Source organism: Sinohyriopsis cumingii, chromosome 14 (assembly GCF_028554795.1).
Source record: "Sinohyriopsis cumingii isolate HCF-2022 chromosome 14, ASM2855479v2, whole genome shotgun sequence".
NCBI classification, from domain to species: domain Eukaryota; kingdom Metazoa; phylum Mollusca; class Bivalvia; order Unionida; family Unionidae; genus Sinohyriopsis; species Sinohyriopsis cumingii.
Window position 1 is genome coordinate 54,229,758 of NC_142974.1, and position 18,639 is coordinate 54,248,396.

An 18,639-nucleotide genomic window follows, 5' to 3' on the forward strand; every position below is an offset into this window, starting at 1 on the left:
TTTCCTATGGCTAACTAACATTAAGTTAGTTATTACAACTGACTAACACCAGATTAGTTCCTAAGGCTGACTAAACACCAAGTTAATTCCTATGGCTTACTAGTACTAACACCAAGTTAGTTCTTACGACTGACGAACACCAGTTCCTAAGGCTGACTTAACACCAAGTTAATTCCTATGGCATACTAGTACTAACACCAAGTTAGTTCTTATGACTGACTAACACCAGATTAGTTCCTAAGGCTGACTAACACTAATGATTTATAGGCTGATCTGTATGCTGTAGTCTCCAAACAATGGAGGTCAATAAAATTTATAAGTATTCAGTCTTACAAAAAAGTGTTGGCATACATTTTATTTCTTATTTTCCTACTCATCTGCATATACTTATTTTCCAGGTAACAATGAAATATAAGCCAAAACTATAAACAAAATATATAGGTAACAATGAAATATAAGCCAAAACTATAAACAAAATATATAGGTAACAATGAAATATAAGCCAAAACTATAAACAAAATATATAGGTAACAAGAAATGTAAGCCAAAACTATAAACAAAATAAATAGGTAATAAGAAAAGAAAATCATCCAAAATACAGCTGACAAGATATTGCATAAAACATCATTTGTTTTGAAAGACAGGTCTCTTTTTCTTTGTTCCTGATTTTAATTTAAAAAATGTAAAATACATGTACCAACCAAGTCAGTATTAAATTTCAGTGTTGGTCTAGGGGAGGTAACCTATTCACTCCAAGTAATCCCTTAAAACAGAGTTGTAAATTAAATAGAAATTAAGCTATTTGAAAAACACAGTGTAACATAACATATGATAAATGCTAGATTCTGTGTGACAAAAAGGTAATACATCCATACATTTTATGTCTGGTATTGTGTGAAACGAACATACATGAAAGATATGAGATATAAAAAAAAAACTTTATTTGCTTTTGAGATGATACAATAAATGTTTGAAATTTTTCAATGTGATGATGTATACAATAATGCAATGAATTTATGACTTGGGTATTTGAAATTCAGTGTGATGATTTAAACAATATAATGCAGTGAATTTATAAGTTCGGGAAACACTGTTCTACCCTGCAACTCAATGCTGTTACATTCAGGCAGCAAACATAATAAAAATAACAAGGCCTTTAATGTGGTGACAAAAAAAAACAAACTGTTTCATAGTCAATTTCATTCATGCCATGAAGTTGTCTGTACCTCTATGGCCAGTTTCTCCATGCCATGAAGTTGTCTTTACCTCTATGGTCAGTTTCATTCATGCCATGAAGTTGTCTGTACCTCTATGGTCAGTTTCATCCATGCCATGAAGTTGTTGAATGTACATCTATGATCAATTCCATCCATGCCATTAAGTTGTCTGTACCTCTGTGGTCAGTTTCATTCATGCCATGAAGTTGTTAAATTGTACATCTATGGTCAGTTTCATCCATGCCATGAAGTTGTTAAATATACCTCTATGGTCAGTTTCATCCATGCCATGAAGTTGTCTGTACCTCTATGGTCAGTTTCATTCATGCCATGAAGTTGTTGAATGTGCCTCAGTCTAGTGTAATTATGACTGTTCTAGTGGAGAGTGTGAGGAAAAATCATGGTCAACAGAGGTCCATTAGATATTAAACTTCAATCTTACATTTTTGTAAAAGTACGTGACAAAAATTGATACACAAATTCATTTCCTAAAGAACTTAATGTAAAAACAAATAAAAGGTACATTTTTCTGATTAGACTGGCATACAAACTTCATGTTTCCATTCATTAGAGTTGGAGAGAATTTTACATAATTATGGTTCTTTCAAATAATAAAATTGTTTCTTAATGTAAAAGCTTGTTTCCAAATACTTGACAATTAATATGGATGTAAAGAATATATAAAATAAATGTCTTTAAAAATTCTCATTAAAATATTTTCATATTAACCACATCTGACAAACAGAATGGGATAAAAACAAATTCATCAGCAGGATTTGCATGTACATGCATCATTAACTCAGTTCTTTTTAAACATCAATAGCCCAAGCAAAATATCACACAAAAGATATTTACAAGCATCTAAATACATTAAAAATTTGTAGACCAGGTCAATCCACGAATGAAAAGTTATATTTAGAAATAAAAATTTTAAGAAAAAGAAAAATTTGGAAAATACAAACAAGAGTGCAGTGATTGAGACTTAATAACACCAGTCTACGTTTAATGCTTGTCTATGTTGATAACTAAAATATACATGAAGAAACTGTTTTTCTTTGCTTTAATCTGAGTGACCTTGACCCTTCTACCACAAATTCAACAGGATTTTTCCTCCCCTCAAGTGCGGACCATCCTCAGTGTTTGGGTCATGTCTGTAATGTAAAACTAACACTATTGTGAGGAAACATTGTACTTTTTGCAGTCAGTAACCTTAATTTTTGACCGCTACAATTCAAAATCATGTGCCTCCTACCTTACCCAACCGCAAGCAAACCAAACTGTTTGGTTGAGGTATGTCAAGCAGAACTAATTCTGTTTTCATCTTTCAAACAGTAACTTCACCTTTGAGAATTTGACTCTAAATGCAAATGGGTTCTTCCTCATACCAAATGCAGTCCACCCTAAAAGGCTAGCAATCATATTTAAGGAAACACCAGTGTTATTGTGCAGAACAAATTAATTCAGTAAGTGGTCTTCATTGTTCAGCTTTTGAATGCAACATTGACTCATGTTTATTCCTTATATCTAGTGCAAGACAACCATAACATTTGTCAACCGTAGATAGCAGAGAACTTGAGTTAATATACAGAAACCATTTTCTTTTTACTGAGGAACCTTGACCTTTGAGCCAGAAATCAATAGTATTCTTCCTTGCCCCAAATGCAAGCCACCATCAGTATTTGCTAAATGAAGACAGAAGGAAACTTACTGTGCATAAACCACACTGGTAATAGACAGTTTGAAGGATGGACTAACAACATCATAACATAATATGCTTTGACTTATGGCAAGATTCCAAATCAAAGTTGTGTGTCCATTTCTCAACCATGTACTTTATGTAACCATTAAACTTGACACACTCAAAGGACTAGACATCATCAAAGTTGTATGACCATTTCTCAACCATATATTTTATGTAACCATTAAACTTGTCACACTTAAAGGACTAGACATCATCAAAGGTGTGTGTCCATTTCTCAACCATATACTTTATGTAACCATTAAACTTGTCACACTCAAAGGACTAGACATCATCAAAGTTGTGTGTCCATTTCTCAACCATATACTTTATGTAACCATTAAACTTGTCACACTCAAAGGACTAGACATCATCAAAGTTGTATGTCCATTTCTCAACCATATACTTTATGTAACCATTAAACTTGTCACACTCAAAGGACTAGACATCATCAAAGTTGTATGTCCATTTCTCAACCATATACTTTATGTAACCATTAAACTTGTCACACTCAAAGGACTCGACATCATCAAAGTTATAAAAAAAAACATGAATCTCACAAACAAAATACACTGTACACCAAAAGACTCACACAAACTTAATACACCATACACCGAAATATACATACAAAAAACAGAAAAGGCCATACATATTATCCACATACAACAGTACCGAGAGAATGCACCAAAACACTAATATACACACACAACAGAATACACCATGCACTAATATACAAACACAAACAGAATACACTATGCACCAGTATACACACACAAAAGAATATACGCTATACCAATATACACACACAAAAGAATACACACTATACCAATATACACACAAACATATTACACCATGCATCAATATATGCACATTATGTACCAATGTACATTCACATGTAGAATAAACCATGCACCAATAAACAAATTGAATACACCATGCACCAATATACAAAATGAATACACAATGCACCAATATACAAAAGGAATACACCATACACCAATATACAAAAGGAATACACCATGCACCAATATAAAAAAGAAATACACCATGCACCAATATAAAAAGGAATACACCATGCACCAGTATACAAAAGGAATACACCATGCACCAATATACAAAAGGAATACACCATGCATCAATATACAAAGTGAATACACCATGCACCAATATACAAAATGAATACACCATGCACCAATATACAAACTGAATACACCATGCACCAATATACAAAAGGAATACAACATGCACCAATATACAAAAGGAATACACCATGCAACAGTATACAAAAGGAATACACCATGCACCAATATACAAAAGGAATACACCGTGAACCAATATACAAAAGGAATACACCATGCACCAATATACAAAAGGAATACACCATGCACCAATATACAAAAAGGAATACACTGTGCACCACTATACAAAAGGAATACAGCATGCATCACTATGCAAAAGGAATACACCATGCACCAATATACAAAAGGAATACAACATGCACCAATATCCAAAGGAATACATCATACACCAATATATGCACACAAACAGAATACACCATGGACCAATATACACACACAAACACAAATGGTCGCTTCACCGTCACTTTGATCACCGCATCAGTGTAACAATAATTAACCAAAACTTCGCACGTTCCTGACGTCACAGCGAACAAACGTATTTTTTTTGCTCTGATATTATTGCAAATTTTATTGAAGTTCCTTCGCAAATGGATACAGTGTTGTTATCGAATATTACATCATGCTGCTGAGAGTGAATTGTGTAAGGTTTTTGTGACGATTGTTTCAATATCCTTTAAATATATTCAGAATTACACAGAATGACAAACTGTCATATGTAAACTAACGTTGTTTATTTTAGTGACGTCATTCCCATAACGTCAAGTTTGAAAACTATTTCTCAATTTGCTTGATTTGTTTACTGTGTAAAACCGGCTTGGTGTATAATTTTAAAAGTTCTACTGAGTGCGGCCACCACCATCACCAATTAAAATAGAATAAAGCAACAGGAAAACAAGAGCAAAGAAATAATACCAAGAAGAGGAAACGATTAGCAAACCGCCAAGCCGTGAACAAAGGAATTGAACAGAACAAAGGAACTATCAAACAAAGGAACGATAGGAACACGTAACAGAAAACAAAGGAGAGACTTCTAGCGGAGGAGCAGACTGGGTTAGGACAAAAACAAAAGATAAGTCATCATTCAATGCTATACGCAATTTAAGTAGAAGAATACAAACTAGGTCCAAACAAATGGCTCTATTCAGTCCAAACACGCAAACACACAAACCACCAAACAACCCTATCAATAAATCAGTAAAAATATTGGATGTATCACAACTCCAAACAGCACCAATAAAGCATGTAAAACAAGCAAGATTAACGCAAGTAGTATCAACCACAGCAAACTCCCATTCAACCAACATCACACTGGGACCCCAAATTCTGGTCTCAAACACAGACCAAACAAACCACAAACCAGCAGACATAATTAACACCCCCACCCACCCCACCAACAGAAACTACTAGAAATACAAAACTACACTCCAGGGAACAATATAAATACAATGCCAATACTATCGCCAATCCTCTTCAAGGAAGCGGAAAAACCAAACACAAATGAAGATATAGACACCACTATTCCAAACCTAACAAATGAATTTGACAGTAACCTACATACCTTAAACTCCCCACAATTAGACCACATAACCATTGCCAGCACCCCAAAATTCACCAAAAATGAAATAACCAATTCTAGAAGCATGCAAACAAACCAACAACAGGAGATCAAGCAAACAACAATAAATCAAAACATTAGGAAAGAAACTAGACACTCAAGCCAAACTCCTGGACCATCTGGGATAATAACAGCAAGGGAACCACCAACCTATGGGAACAAATCCAATGAATTAGACACTACAAAACGACCCAGCAGCATCACTAATATGGCAACCCAAAGACCCCAAACAACCCAAAACACATACCTAGGAAATGGCAAGGGCCCGCTAAAACCCCAAAACAACCCAAAAAACCCACAAGTAAGGTTAACTCAAAACAGGAAATAAAACAACAACATAACCCCCAAAACAAAATGTACAGTTATCATTCTATCGAACACACCATATACATAAGCAGCAGGTGCAACAGAATTACTAGTCTAAGTACCAATAGTATTATGACAGCACTGGCCAAAATTCACACTGGACAATTCAAACTGATAAGACCAAGGCGAAACTACCTCATTGTCCAATGCAGCACAATTCAACAGGTGGAAAAATTCATCCAAATTGAAACTATAGGCCCAATAAAGATCAAAGTAGAGAGACACCATAGCACTCAGAGGAAACCACGAGTCACTTCGAACTCCAGACACAGTGAAACCGCAACTAATCTGGCTGAACCCACTAAAACCATTATCTTTAAAAAGGTAATAGCACTAAACGGATACAACAAGGACATAAGCAATGAACTCCTGCTTCATAAACTCACAGCAAATGGAACACAGACCACCAAAGTATATCGTCTTAAAAATCACAAGGGACAAGGAACAAACAAAGCAATTATAGAGGCTACCGAGCCAATACCCTCAATAATAAAACTAGGACAGTCAGGAGTGTACCATAAGCTGGAAAACTACATAAATAGGCCAAGATTTTGCACCAAATGCCTGCACTGGGGACACTATGCCCTCAGATGTAGATTCAAACCAAGATGTAAGTACTGCGGAGGTCAACACAAAGGAGAATGCCACACAATTAAACAAAAATGTGCTAACTGTAAAGAAAACCATTATCCTACATCGGCAGAATGCAGATTTGCAATAAAAGAGAAACAAGTAGTGGACTTAATGAACGAAAAACACCTCACCTACCATTCTGCCAAAAAACATCATTTGTAAAAACAACCCCAACACTCCAAAATCTACCTCTGAAACAATCAATGAGCACCAAAACTCTCCACGCAGAATCAGAAGGGAAAACATTGCACCACAAAACATACCCTCGAATCAGGAAACAAAAGAACCAAAAACTACAACCCACATTGTAACAAACCATGACCACCCTGATAACACTCCAGATACAAACAAAACTGTCACCCCAAACATCCCCAAATCTAACACACACCCCAACACAGAATTAATACAGGAAGTAATGAACCTAACAACACGAACCATAATGCAAGATCTCAGTAGTTTAATCAGAACCCTCAAAACCATTTTCACCATACTAGCTGATTGGACCAGAAGACTAACAGATAAAGACAACGTCAAAAATGAATAGTACAAAACATAATAAAATCACCATCTGGCAATGGAACTGCAGAGGAATCTTTAAAAACCTATCAGAACTGCAGAACAAACTGAATAATACGGCCATAAAACCAGACGTAATTTGCCTACAGGAAACCCTCATAACACAAGAACACAAACGCCTGCCCAAACTACAAGGCTATACCCAGGGAATCTTTAAAAACAGACCCATGGGGCAGAAAGAGGGTGGACTAGCAATTTTTTTAATAGATACACTAATCTACTATGAAGTAATAGAAGTACCCCCTAACCTAAACATCAATAATAGCATCGAAATAATGTCAGTAATGATAAATATAGGAACCACAAAAATTCAAATAATAAATGCATACGACCCAGAGGATACCTTCTGCCCTACCAACCTAATCTCACTAAAGGCAATCACTAATAAAAACAACAACAATCTAATGATCTGTGGCGACTTCAACGCACACAGTGAATTATGGGGAGGTAAAAAGAAAGATCAAAGAAGAAAAATGGTTGAAAAATGGATAACTGAGAACAATCTGGTCATCTTAAATGACAGGTCGAACACTAGATTAAACCCTGAGGATGGCACTCTCTCAGCCATAGACCTAACCATCACTACCCCAAAATTGGCTCAAATCACAAATTGGTGGGTGTATCAGGAAGATACGTTAGGAAGTGACCATTTTCCCACCAAAAATTCTATCTACTTCCAGCAATATAAAGATAAAGAAAAAGCACTAAAACAAACTATAAAAACTGCTAAAATTAATCTATGGCAAACCTTTTGCTCTAAACTGAGTCTAAAATCAAACTCAAAACAAATATGGGACAAGATAAAAGCCATAAAAGGGAAAGCAACTACCTCAGCACCAAAAATTTACAATGCCATAACAAATAAAGTTAAGGCAGACCTCCTAGCGAAGCATTTTTCGAACATGAGTAGCAACAATAATCACACCAAAAACTTTCAAGAACACAAAAAACTAATGGAGGGAACAAAAGAATCTCAACTAAATAGCGACATCACAGTACATGAATGGAAGATAGCCCTACGATCCAAAAACGAAATATCCCCTGGGAAGGATCAGTTAGGTTACATTATCTACAAAAAACTACCTATCAATATAACAATAGCCATAATCAAACTCTTTAGTAGGATATGGGATAAAGGCCAGCTACCGACCAAATGGAAACAGGCCATAGTAATACCAATCCCCAAGCTAGGTAAAGATCCCAACAACATAAATTCGTACCGACCCATCTCCCTTACAAACAATATTTGCAAAATAGTGGAGACAATAATCGCAAATAGGTTAAAACACCATCTAGAAACCAATAACATACTCTCCATAAATCAATGTGGCTTTCGGAACAAACGGTCCACCACTGACCAACTTCTCAGATTGGAAACAAATATCAAACTCGCTTTTAACGCACATAGGAAAACCGATCGCAACCTCATAGCGGTTTTTTTAGACCTAGAAAAAGCGTTCGACCTAGTATGGACCAATGGACTAGTGGCCAAATTAAACCAATTTGGAATAACTCGACGCTTGTTCAACTGGATTGGCGATTTCCTCACAGGCCGGAAAATTACCACAAGAATAGGTAACACCCATTCGGAAGAATTTTCACTTGAAAATGGAACACCGCAAGGCAGTGTAATAAGTCCGTTACTATTTAACCTAATGGTAAACGACCTTGACCCCAATGTAGCCTCCACAAAAATAAACTTGTCACAATTTGCAGATGATAGTGGTATATGGAGGAATGGAAATCCTGCCAATGACACAGTAGTTAAAGAAATCCAGCAGAGCCTAGACAACATAGGGAGATGGGCGGACAAATGGGGTTTCAAAATATCTCATGAAAAAACTGTGGCAATCATATTCACCCCCAAACGAAATAACAACCTAGTCTATCCAAACTTCTCTATACAAAATCAATTAATCAAATACGTAACAGTAGTAAAATTCCTAGGAATGTTCTTTGACAACCACCTCACATGGAAACAGCACATTGAACAACTCACCCAGAATTGTAACAGAGATCTCAATTTACTCAGGAACATCACAGGGACTGACTGGGGATCCAACCAGGAAACCCTTCTCACGATATATAAAAGCCTAATTAGATCAAAACTGGATTACGGTTGCCAAGCATATAACTCGGCTAAGCAGCCTGTACTACAAAAACTTGACACTATCCAGAGAAAAGCCTTGCTATTATGCACAGGAACACTCCACATAACATCATTAGAAGAACTACAAACACTAACAGGAGAACTACCCTTAAAATTACGTAGGCAAGAACTGCTCCTCCGATACTCCATTCGATTAGATACCCACTCAGACAACCATCCCACCAAAATAGCTATAAATAAGTGTAAAGTTGTCTTCAAACCCAAAATCATACCTATCACACCAAGTGGCAAAGTAATCCTTGAACTAAGAGAAAAGATACCTCTACTAAAAAAACAGGTAACAAACAATACAGACCAGAACAAATCACCATGGTTACAAAAACCACCAAGGATTAACATTGAAGCTACCAAATTAGGCAATAAAGAAGGATAAGAAAACTTACTAAAACCTGTACTGGTAAACGAAATCAACCAGAAATACCCGGACTATGTTAAAATATATACCAATGGATCAAAAACAAACAACCCACCAAGAACAGCAGCAGCAATAGTCATCCCTGAATTCAATATACAAACGGGATCCAGATTACCTGACTATTGCTCCATTTACACGACTGAATTCTGGGCTATACTTGAATCACTACAATGGATCAAAGAAAACCAAATACCTAAAGCAGTCATTATAAGCGATTCCCTAAGCGTTATCAAATCGATCCAAAATCGCAATACACACTCTAGGGAACAATTCCTCGACACAGCATGCCAATTAATCGACCATATCACCATAGCACATCAATTAGTCGAGCTCATGTGGATACCGATGCACATTGGAATCTCTGGCAACGAAACAGCAGACAAAGTTGCAAAAACCAAACTAGGAGATCAAAACTCTATCAAGCTTAACTATAGCTCTACAGAAGCACTAAGCTTCGCACAAACATATATAGACCAAACATGGCAAGATTTTTGGAACTCCTCCACAAAAGGTAAAAAGCACCATGAAACCCAAGAAAACGTAGTTAGGAACATACAGCTACCTAAGGGTACCTATTTAGAACAGAAAACCATAAACAGGATAATAACTGGAAAAACTAAACTAGCAAGCAGTTTTGGAAGGTTTATAGAACCCAAACCAGCAACCATTAACTGCTTTAACTGCCACACCACCGAAGATCTACACCACGTATTCAGTATATGCCCAAAATATCAACCCGCTCGGAAAATATTTATCAAAAACCAAAAAGAGATTGGATCACCACACACATACCCAGAGTTACTTATGGACTCTAATAAAAATAAACAATCAGCATATAAAAATATAAATCAATTCATAGACTCAGATGGACTTAGGAACAAAATATAATTACTATCCCCACAAAACTAGCTAAATAAATTTAGAAGCCACCACATCAAAAACCATAACATATCATTCAATTTTATAAAAGTATTAATAAATAATTCACTTACGAAGCACCTATAAAAAACTAAGGAAACCGCAAAATCGGATGTCCTAGATGTCCTTAACGAACCGAGTAATCAGCTAGGATTCCTGTCCTAGATGTCCTTAACGAACCGTGTAATCGGCTAGGACTCCGGTCTCTTGCTAAATAAAGTATAAATAACATTCAATCTCTAAAAACATCAATTAATAAATAACTTAAAGAGGTAATATCTAAAAACTTATAAATAACATAACGTAGAAAACACACCCTAAACACCTCGACTAGTAATCCCATAATAACCTTGAAAATCTCTCTTCATACATGATATCTACTAAGAACCTCTATAAACAGCATAGAACATCCCCCCTCCTTTTAGAACATTTTGAAGAAGAAAAAAATATTTTAAAAAATCTCGAAAGAAAAAACAAAAAAAAAAAAAAACACCAGGCAAATGCAACAAGAAACCAGCTATGTAAAGCAAGCAGGACCGTTCCCGAGCTCTCCTTCCCACTAATGACAGCCAACTATTCAACTGTAGGGACCTTTATGGACCCACAGATTGAAGCCAAACTATAAGGGTTCCTTGAATCCATAAAAGCCTGAGGGAGGTGGCACCATCCCCTTCCCCAGGAACAACTAGCAGGCTGCGGTGCAGTCAGAAAAAAGTGGCACATGCACAATTGTGCGAACGCTACTATAATTAAACTCAACAACAACAACCAAAACTTAAAGTTTCTGCCGACCTCTCCACACCATACTCTTTGTATCACGTTTTGTCATTGTTATCTATGTTATTATTATTATTGTTGTTGTTGTTGTTGTTGTTGCTGCTGTTCTTATTGTTGTTGTTGTTCTTGTTGTTCTAGATGTTATTTTATTATAAATGTCAACATTTTCATCATCATCATCATCATCTTCTTCTTCTTCTTCTTCTTCTTCTTATTCAGATTGACACTGAGATTGAGATTTAGACCAGTTTCAGATTCAGAGAAATAGAGGCTCACATTTAACATAAACAAATTATTCTGTCGTGATTGGATTATATACAATAATATAATGACGTAACAATGGCTTGACACGTGACGTTGAGATCGATCTTTTGCTATTGTATCTATGGAGCAGGAAGCAAAATAAAACTGGAGAAAATTCTTGTACCCGATTTTTTGGTTTGTAAAAAGGATCGAGAGGTGTAAGTATTCCATATGTATATATACATGAACAGTCAATTGTTTTTGTTGCTTAATGTTTAGCATATACTTAATGTTTCCATCACAAAATACCACGCAAGTTACAGCTACACCCAAGGGTAGTTTATTGCCTCAGTAGATTATATCTACATTTATTTTTTAGGCGTGTTTTGTTTCTGGAGTTTTTAATTGAAAATAATAATAATAATAATAATAATAATAATGATAATAATTAATAATAATAATAATAATAATAATAATAATAATAAATTATTATTATTATTATTATTATTATTATTATTATTATTATTATTTCTGTTCTTGCTATTGCTGATGCTGTTGTTTGTTTATGAAAATGTGCGAAATATTTGAGTCTGGACATAAAATGGCTTCTCCTCACCACACACATTGTATCAGGTTTTGTCATTGTTTTCTTTGATCTTCAGGCAAAAATTGTAAGCCGCACTATCATGAACATTTCTTTCTTTTTATTTTTTTAATAGTTTGGGTTGGGTTTTTTACAAGATGTTTAGATTCATACTGAGATACCGAGAAATCTAACTAAACTAGATATTTCATGGATATAACCAATCGTCTTGATATAGAAATCAGCACCAAGAAATCTAGAAATTCTTAAAATAATAGAGTTAAATATTTAATCCAATATGAAGCGAACATAACTGGATATCAACAAAGTTTTTATTAGAAAAATTCATGTGTCTTTACTAATGTTTACCAAGTTCTTTGTCATCTGCATGAACCGATCCAGTCAAATTGAGTCATAAGAGGAAACAAAAATCAAAAGTAAGCAAGAAAATAAATCTGTTTCAAAACTTCAAGAGGACACTCTAGCCGAACTGGAGCCATGCTTTGCATAGATGTGCTTCGGATTAAAGAAATGTCCCGCATTTGTATACAAAATAACTATTACATCCACGTCATGAGTATAGTGAACTTTCCTGAAGAGATAACTAATGCACAAATCATCATCATCATCATCATCATCATCATCATCATCATCATTTTCTTCTTCTTCTTTTATTGCATCTATTAATAATAATAATCATAATAAAAATAATAACAATTATTTTAGTTCGTAATAATAATAAATAAAAATAAATTTATAATAATAATAATAATACTAAATAATAATAATAATAATAATAATAATAATTATTATTATTATTGTTACTGTATTATTATTATATTATTATTATGCACAAATCATCATCATCATCATCATCATCATCATCTTCTTCTTCTTCTTCTTCTTCTTAATTTATTGTAACTATTAATAATAATCATAATAATAATAACAATTATTTTACCTCGTAATAATAATAAATAATAACACATTAATAATAATAATAATAAATAATACTAAAAACAATTATTATTATTGTTATTTTATTCTTTCTTCTTTGTCGTCATTATAATCATCATTATCATCTTTCTCTTCTTCTTCATCATCGTTAAAATTATCTTCTTCTTCGGAGAAATAGAAGCTCACACTTATTTAATTCGACCAAATTAGTCTGTTTTGGTTAAATCGTATACAGTATATAGGATCTCAAAGAAATCATATTAAAGAAAATGCATAAAGCGGAGCTATTAAAAGTGTGGTCCTTAAATGTAGCTTCTTATAATGAAAATATGCAAAACTTTATTTTTATCCGACTCTTTAAGAATCTGATGTATTTGTAGAGACATTATACAATCTTTGTCTGACTAAAGAAGGATGTCCATGGAGGATAAAATATTATTCTTTTTGAAACATATTATTGTTAATTTCCTTTTGGAATATGCATTCTGCTTTAAAAAAAATACCGGTCCCTACGTTTCCAGCAATATTAATTCCCCAATAAAATCAAATTCTTGTCGTTCGCACTTCGTTTTGTCTTTGTTTGAGAAGAGTAGCTTAGATTAGGTCTAGCATAACTTTGTTGGTATTGTAGGATTTAACGCCATTTTTCACCACAAAATAAGATATACATGGTGGCTAGTATAAATGGTGGAGGAAGAATCCGGGAAACGAATGGATAGAACCACCCACCCACGAAAAGTTATTGGCAAGCTTTCTTACATACCCACATTGGCCGAATCGGAGACTCGAACCCACGCAGACAGAGGTGAGATTGCACTGATCCGTAACGGTGAGCGGCATAACTTTGCTGTGCATTAATATGTGAAAGACAGTCATGTGCAATGCATAGTAGTGAGGAATGGGATGGTGTCTGATTTTGTTGTTGTTGTTGTTATAGTGTTTTCAGCACAAAATAGGCCATGCATTGCGGCCAGTATTAATGGTGGAGGAAGAATCCGGAATCACCGACCCACGAGAAGCTACCGGCAAGCTTTCTCACGTATCCACATAGGCCGAGCCCGAGACTCGAACCTACGCAGACAGAGGTGAGATAGCAGTGATCCGTGACGGAGAGCGCTTTAGACCACTCGGCCACTCGGGGCCCCAGGATAGTGTTTGAAGAAAAGCATGAATTTTAAAGCGACATGGATGCTCTAGAAATACTCTAATATCAATTTGCTTCAAACAGATTGATCTTATTTGATCAAGTCCTGAAAAAAACATCGGACGTAATTCTCCACCACTTAGTCCTGCAATGTAAGACATATCACAGGTTGGTTTTGTTTTAGTGTTATCACCCCCACCCCAATAAATATATCGGGTAATGTGTCTTACGTTGTAGGGCTAGCAACCACTAAAAAACATGTTCGGAATTCATTTCGTTTGCATGACATAATATGGCGCTATTCGGGAAATAGTCGTCTATTTCAGATGGTATCACGGTACCAGTTGTTTTTCCACAGACCTTAATGCTAATATTTGGAAAATAATTCAATTTTCTATCCTACTTTAACGTGCATGTCACACGTTTCTAGAGAGTAGTGTTATATTGTCAATTTGACAAGAACAAAACCAAGTACTCCATTGCAACGTGGAATGAATTGCCCACTGAACTTAGACACAAAGACACAGTTATGACATTCAAGAGGGCTCTCAAAACTCACTTATTTCGACTGCAAGAACAAACTTAAAGACCTAATAATGTTTCCTACCTTAAATAATCTCAGCATGTTTTTTTTAATGTTTTCTAATTTCATGGTGTTTGTTTTTGTAATCATATCATTATATCTTTTTTATCTTATAGGTGTTGTCTAATGTTGTAAAGCGCTCTGAGCTTCGAAAGAATGGGCGCTATACAAGGTCCTCATTATTATTATTATTATTATTATATAGGATCTCAAATATGTGATCTTTTATTCATGAATTAATGAAACTCGTTGAATAATGTCCAGCTTTTTCTCACCAAGGCTGAATAAAACTGGACATTATTTAACGAGTTTCATAAATTTAATGTTAAATCATTACCCGTTTGATATTCTGCTTATCACATAGGTTTTATTTCAATGGAAATAGGGGTGCAAGAAGATGAAATCGTTGAATTCATTTTGACTCAGACGCTACACCTTTCATTTGTTGCTTTTTAATACAGTTCTTGGATATTTTTCGACTTGTTCTATAAATAGGAAAATTAATTCGTTTAAGTTTAACCATTTATAATTCAAACAACAACTGTCCTTCCGAATAAAATGAATATTTGACATAAAAAAAACATTATTTTTAACACAGAATGTATATGCATGTGCTTCATGATGTCACACAGAGAAACATTGAACAGTATGCTTTACTTTAAGCATTCAAAAAGTGAATATGGGAAGGGATGATTATGGATCCAGATATTCCAGATTTACAGTAATGTATTTGTGACCGGATATTTGCATTATTCACTTTGGAACAGTAGACTATAGTAGACATAGATAAATTCAGAATTGTATCACAGGATAAGACCATTTTACGTCGTGGTTGGATAATGGTTTTTTTTTTTCAGTTTGGAGGCTGGTTTATGTCGACATTTTTCAAAGAAACAGGTTTATTTTCTTTCCTGTAAGATGACATTTAAACCACCCTTGTATATAGGATGGATTCCATGTTGCAGGTATACCATACCCCTTTCCAAACACAGGCTATCAGTTGACCAATTCCCTTCGTTTTATTTGTTGTTGTTCTTTCTTGAGGTATTAACTCCATTTTGCAGCGCATGATAATCTATACCTGGCGTAATGAGCTCATGTTGGGGTTGTCTAATGTTGTAAAGCGCTTAGAGCTTCTAAAGATTAGGCGCTATACAAAGTCCTCATTATTATTATTATTATTATTTAAATATTACAATTTTAACATTATTGTTATTATTATCATCATCCTTATTATCTCATCATCCTTATTATTATTATTACTATTATTATTATTATTACTATTATTACTATTATTATTATTATTATTATTATCATTATTATTTGCATTGAAATGTCAAGAGAAACAAAGACTTTTTTCGTATTCATACTTTTAGCTGCTTTAAAGAGTAATTCTATGAGTGTTAATAAGAGAGAAATCTAATCAGATAATTGATAACAGTCAGCTGTTATGGCCTCAAAGTAGATGATTGGAGTGACATGTTTGTTTAAGACTATAAAGATATTTGGGGCAGTTGGAATCCTTCACTTTGATAATCGTGTATCATTAATGGTTTATATAGTGAAAGCAGTAACTTTACACTTGACTGTTGGAAAAGAATGCTGTATGAATGCACATGTATATAATACAATTACACTTTATTATTGGACAAAGATACTCTACGAATATACGGATAGACTGGTATGATAGGTGTGGCATAATTACATTCTACTGTTGGACACGGATAATAGTTGTTGCATTATTACATCCTACTGTTGGACAGGGATAATAGTTGTGGCATAATTACACTCTACTGTTGGACAGGGATAATTGTTGTATAATTACACTCTACTGTTGGACAGGGATACTAGTTGTGGCTAAGTTACACTCTATTGTTGGACAGGGATAATAGTTGCTGCATAGTTACACTCAACTGTTGAACGTAGATAATAGTTATTACATAGTTACATTCTACAGTTGGACAGGGATAGGTGTCGTGGCATAATTGCACTCCACTGTTGGACAGAGCTAATTATTGTGGCTTAGTTACACTCTACTGTTGGACAGGGATAATAGTTATGGCTTAGTTACACTCTACTGTTGGACAGGGTTAATAGTTGCTGCATAGTTACACTATTCTGTTGGACAGAGATAATAGTTGTGGTATAGTTACACTCTACAGTTGGACAGGGATAATTGTCGTGGCATAATTGCACTCCACTGTTGGACAGGGACAGTTGTTGTGGCATAGTTACATTCTACTGTTAGACAGGGATACTATGTTTGGCTTAGTTGCACTCTACTGTTGGACAGGGATACTATTTGTGGCTTGGTTACACTCTACTGTTGGACAGGGATAATAGTTGTGACATAGTTACATTCTACAGATGGACTGGGTTAATTGTCGTGGCATAATTGCACTCCACTGTTGGACAGGGATACTAGAAGTGGCTTAGTTACATTCTACTGTTGGACAGGGATAATAGCTGTTGCATAATTACACGATACTGTTGGACAGGGTAAATAATAGTGGCTTAGTTAAACTCTACTGTTGGACAGGAATAATAGTTGTTGCATAATTACACTCTACTGTTGGACAGGGATACTAGTTGTGGCTTAGTTACACTCTACTGTTAGACAGGGATAATAGTTGTTGCATAACTACACTCTACTGTTGGACAGGGTTACTAGTTGTGGCTTAGTTACACTCTACTGTAGGACAGGGATACTCTACGAATACCAATGGATGTGACACAATTACACCTTAGCAGGGCAGATGAGGTCAAGGGTTGTGGGGTGGGAGTAAAAAATTAAAAAGGGTCCTGAGTTTCCTCGAAATGGCACCAAGCAAAAGTCTATATGTATATTTACTAAAAATATGCATAATACCCAATAAACGTGTGCAAAAATAAAATGATGGTCAAATTTCAAGTTAAACTGAGGATACGTTTGTGTGTGTGGACATTTCTTTAGGGGGCTCCAGAGGTTCCGGAATACCCCTCCCCCTCAATCTGACTCTGCTTTACAGCTGAACAAGAATGCTCTATCAATATACATCATTGTGACACTGTCACGTTTGACTGTTGGATGAACAGTGTCGGATTAAACCCTGTGGAGACCCTTAGGCAGTCGAAATCTTGGAGCCCCTTCGCAAATTATCTCCTAATACGTTTTATCAATATTATTTTGATCGGATGTCGCGGTACCCCTAAGCCAGTGCCTACTCTGCCTGTTTGGTAATCCGGCACTGCGGACGAGGATGCTCGATGAATACACCGAGATCTCTGACACAATTATACTTTACTGTTGGACAATGAAGCTCTACGAGTACACATTGCACTACTGTTGAGAAAAGATGCTCTATGAAAATACACAGTTGTGACATAATTACACGTTACTGTTGGACGACCATGCATGCAAATACAGAATTGTGACGTAATTAAACTTCACTGTTGGCCACGAATATTCTGCGAATTCATATAAATGCGACATAAATACTCTATTGTTGGGCAAAGAAACTCTAAGAATATACACATATACCACATCAAGGCAGTCACCAGGCCATACAATACTAGACTGTTATAA

At 35.1% G+C, this 18,639-nt stretch overlaps 1 protein-coding gene across 1 annotated transcript in view; it reads left to right on the forward strand.

The window, feature by feature from the left end:
• Positions 1-15,769: 15,769 nt before the first annotated feature.
• The window catches only part of LOC149783832 (uncharacterized), a 136,772-nt gene continuing 133,902 nt past the window's right edge, over positions 15,770-18,639 (forward strand). Inside the window, exon 1 of the mRNA XM_089932917.1 lies at positions 15,770-15,795. Within this exon, the coding sequence (XP_089789043.1) occupies positions 15,770-15,795 (26 nt within the window). The remainder of the gene's footprint in view (positions 15,796-18,639) is intronic.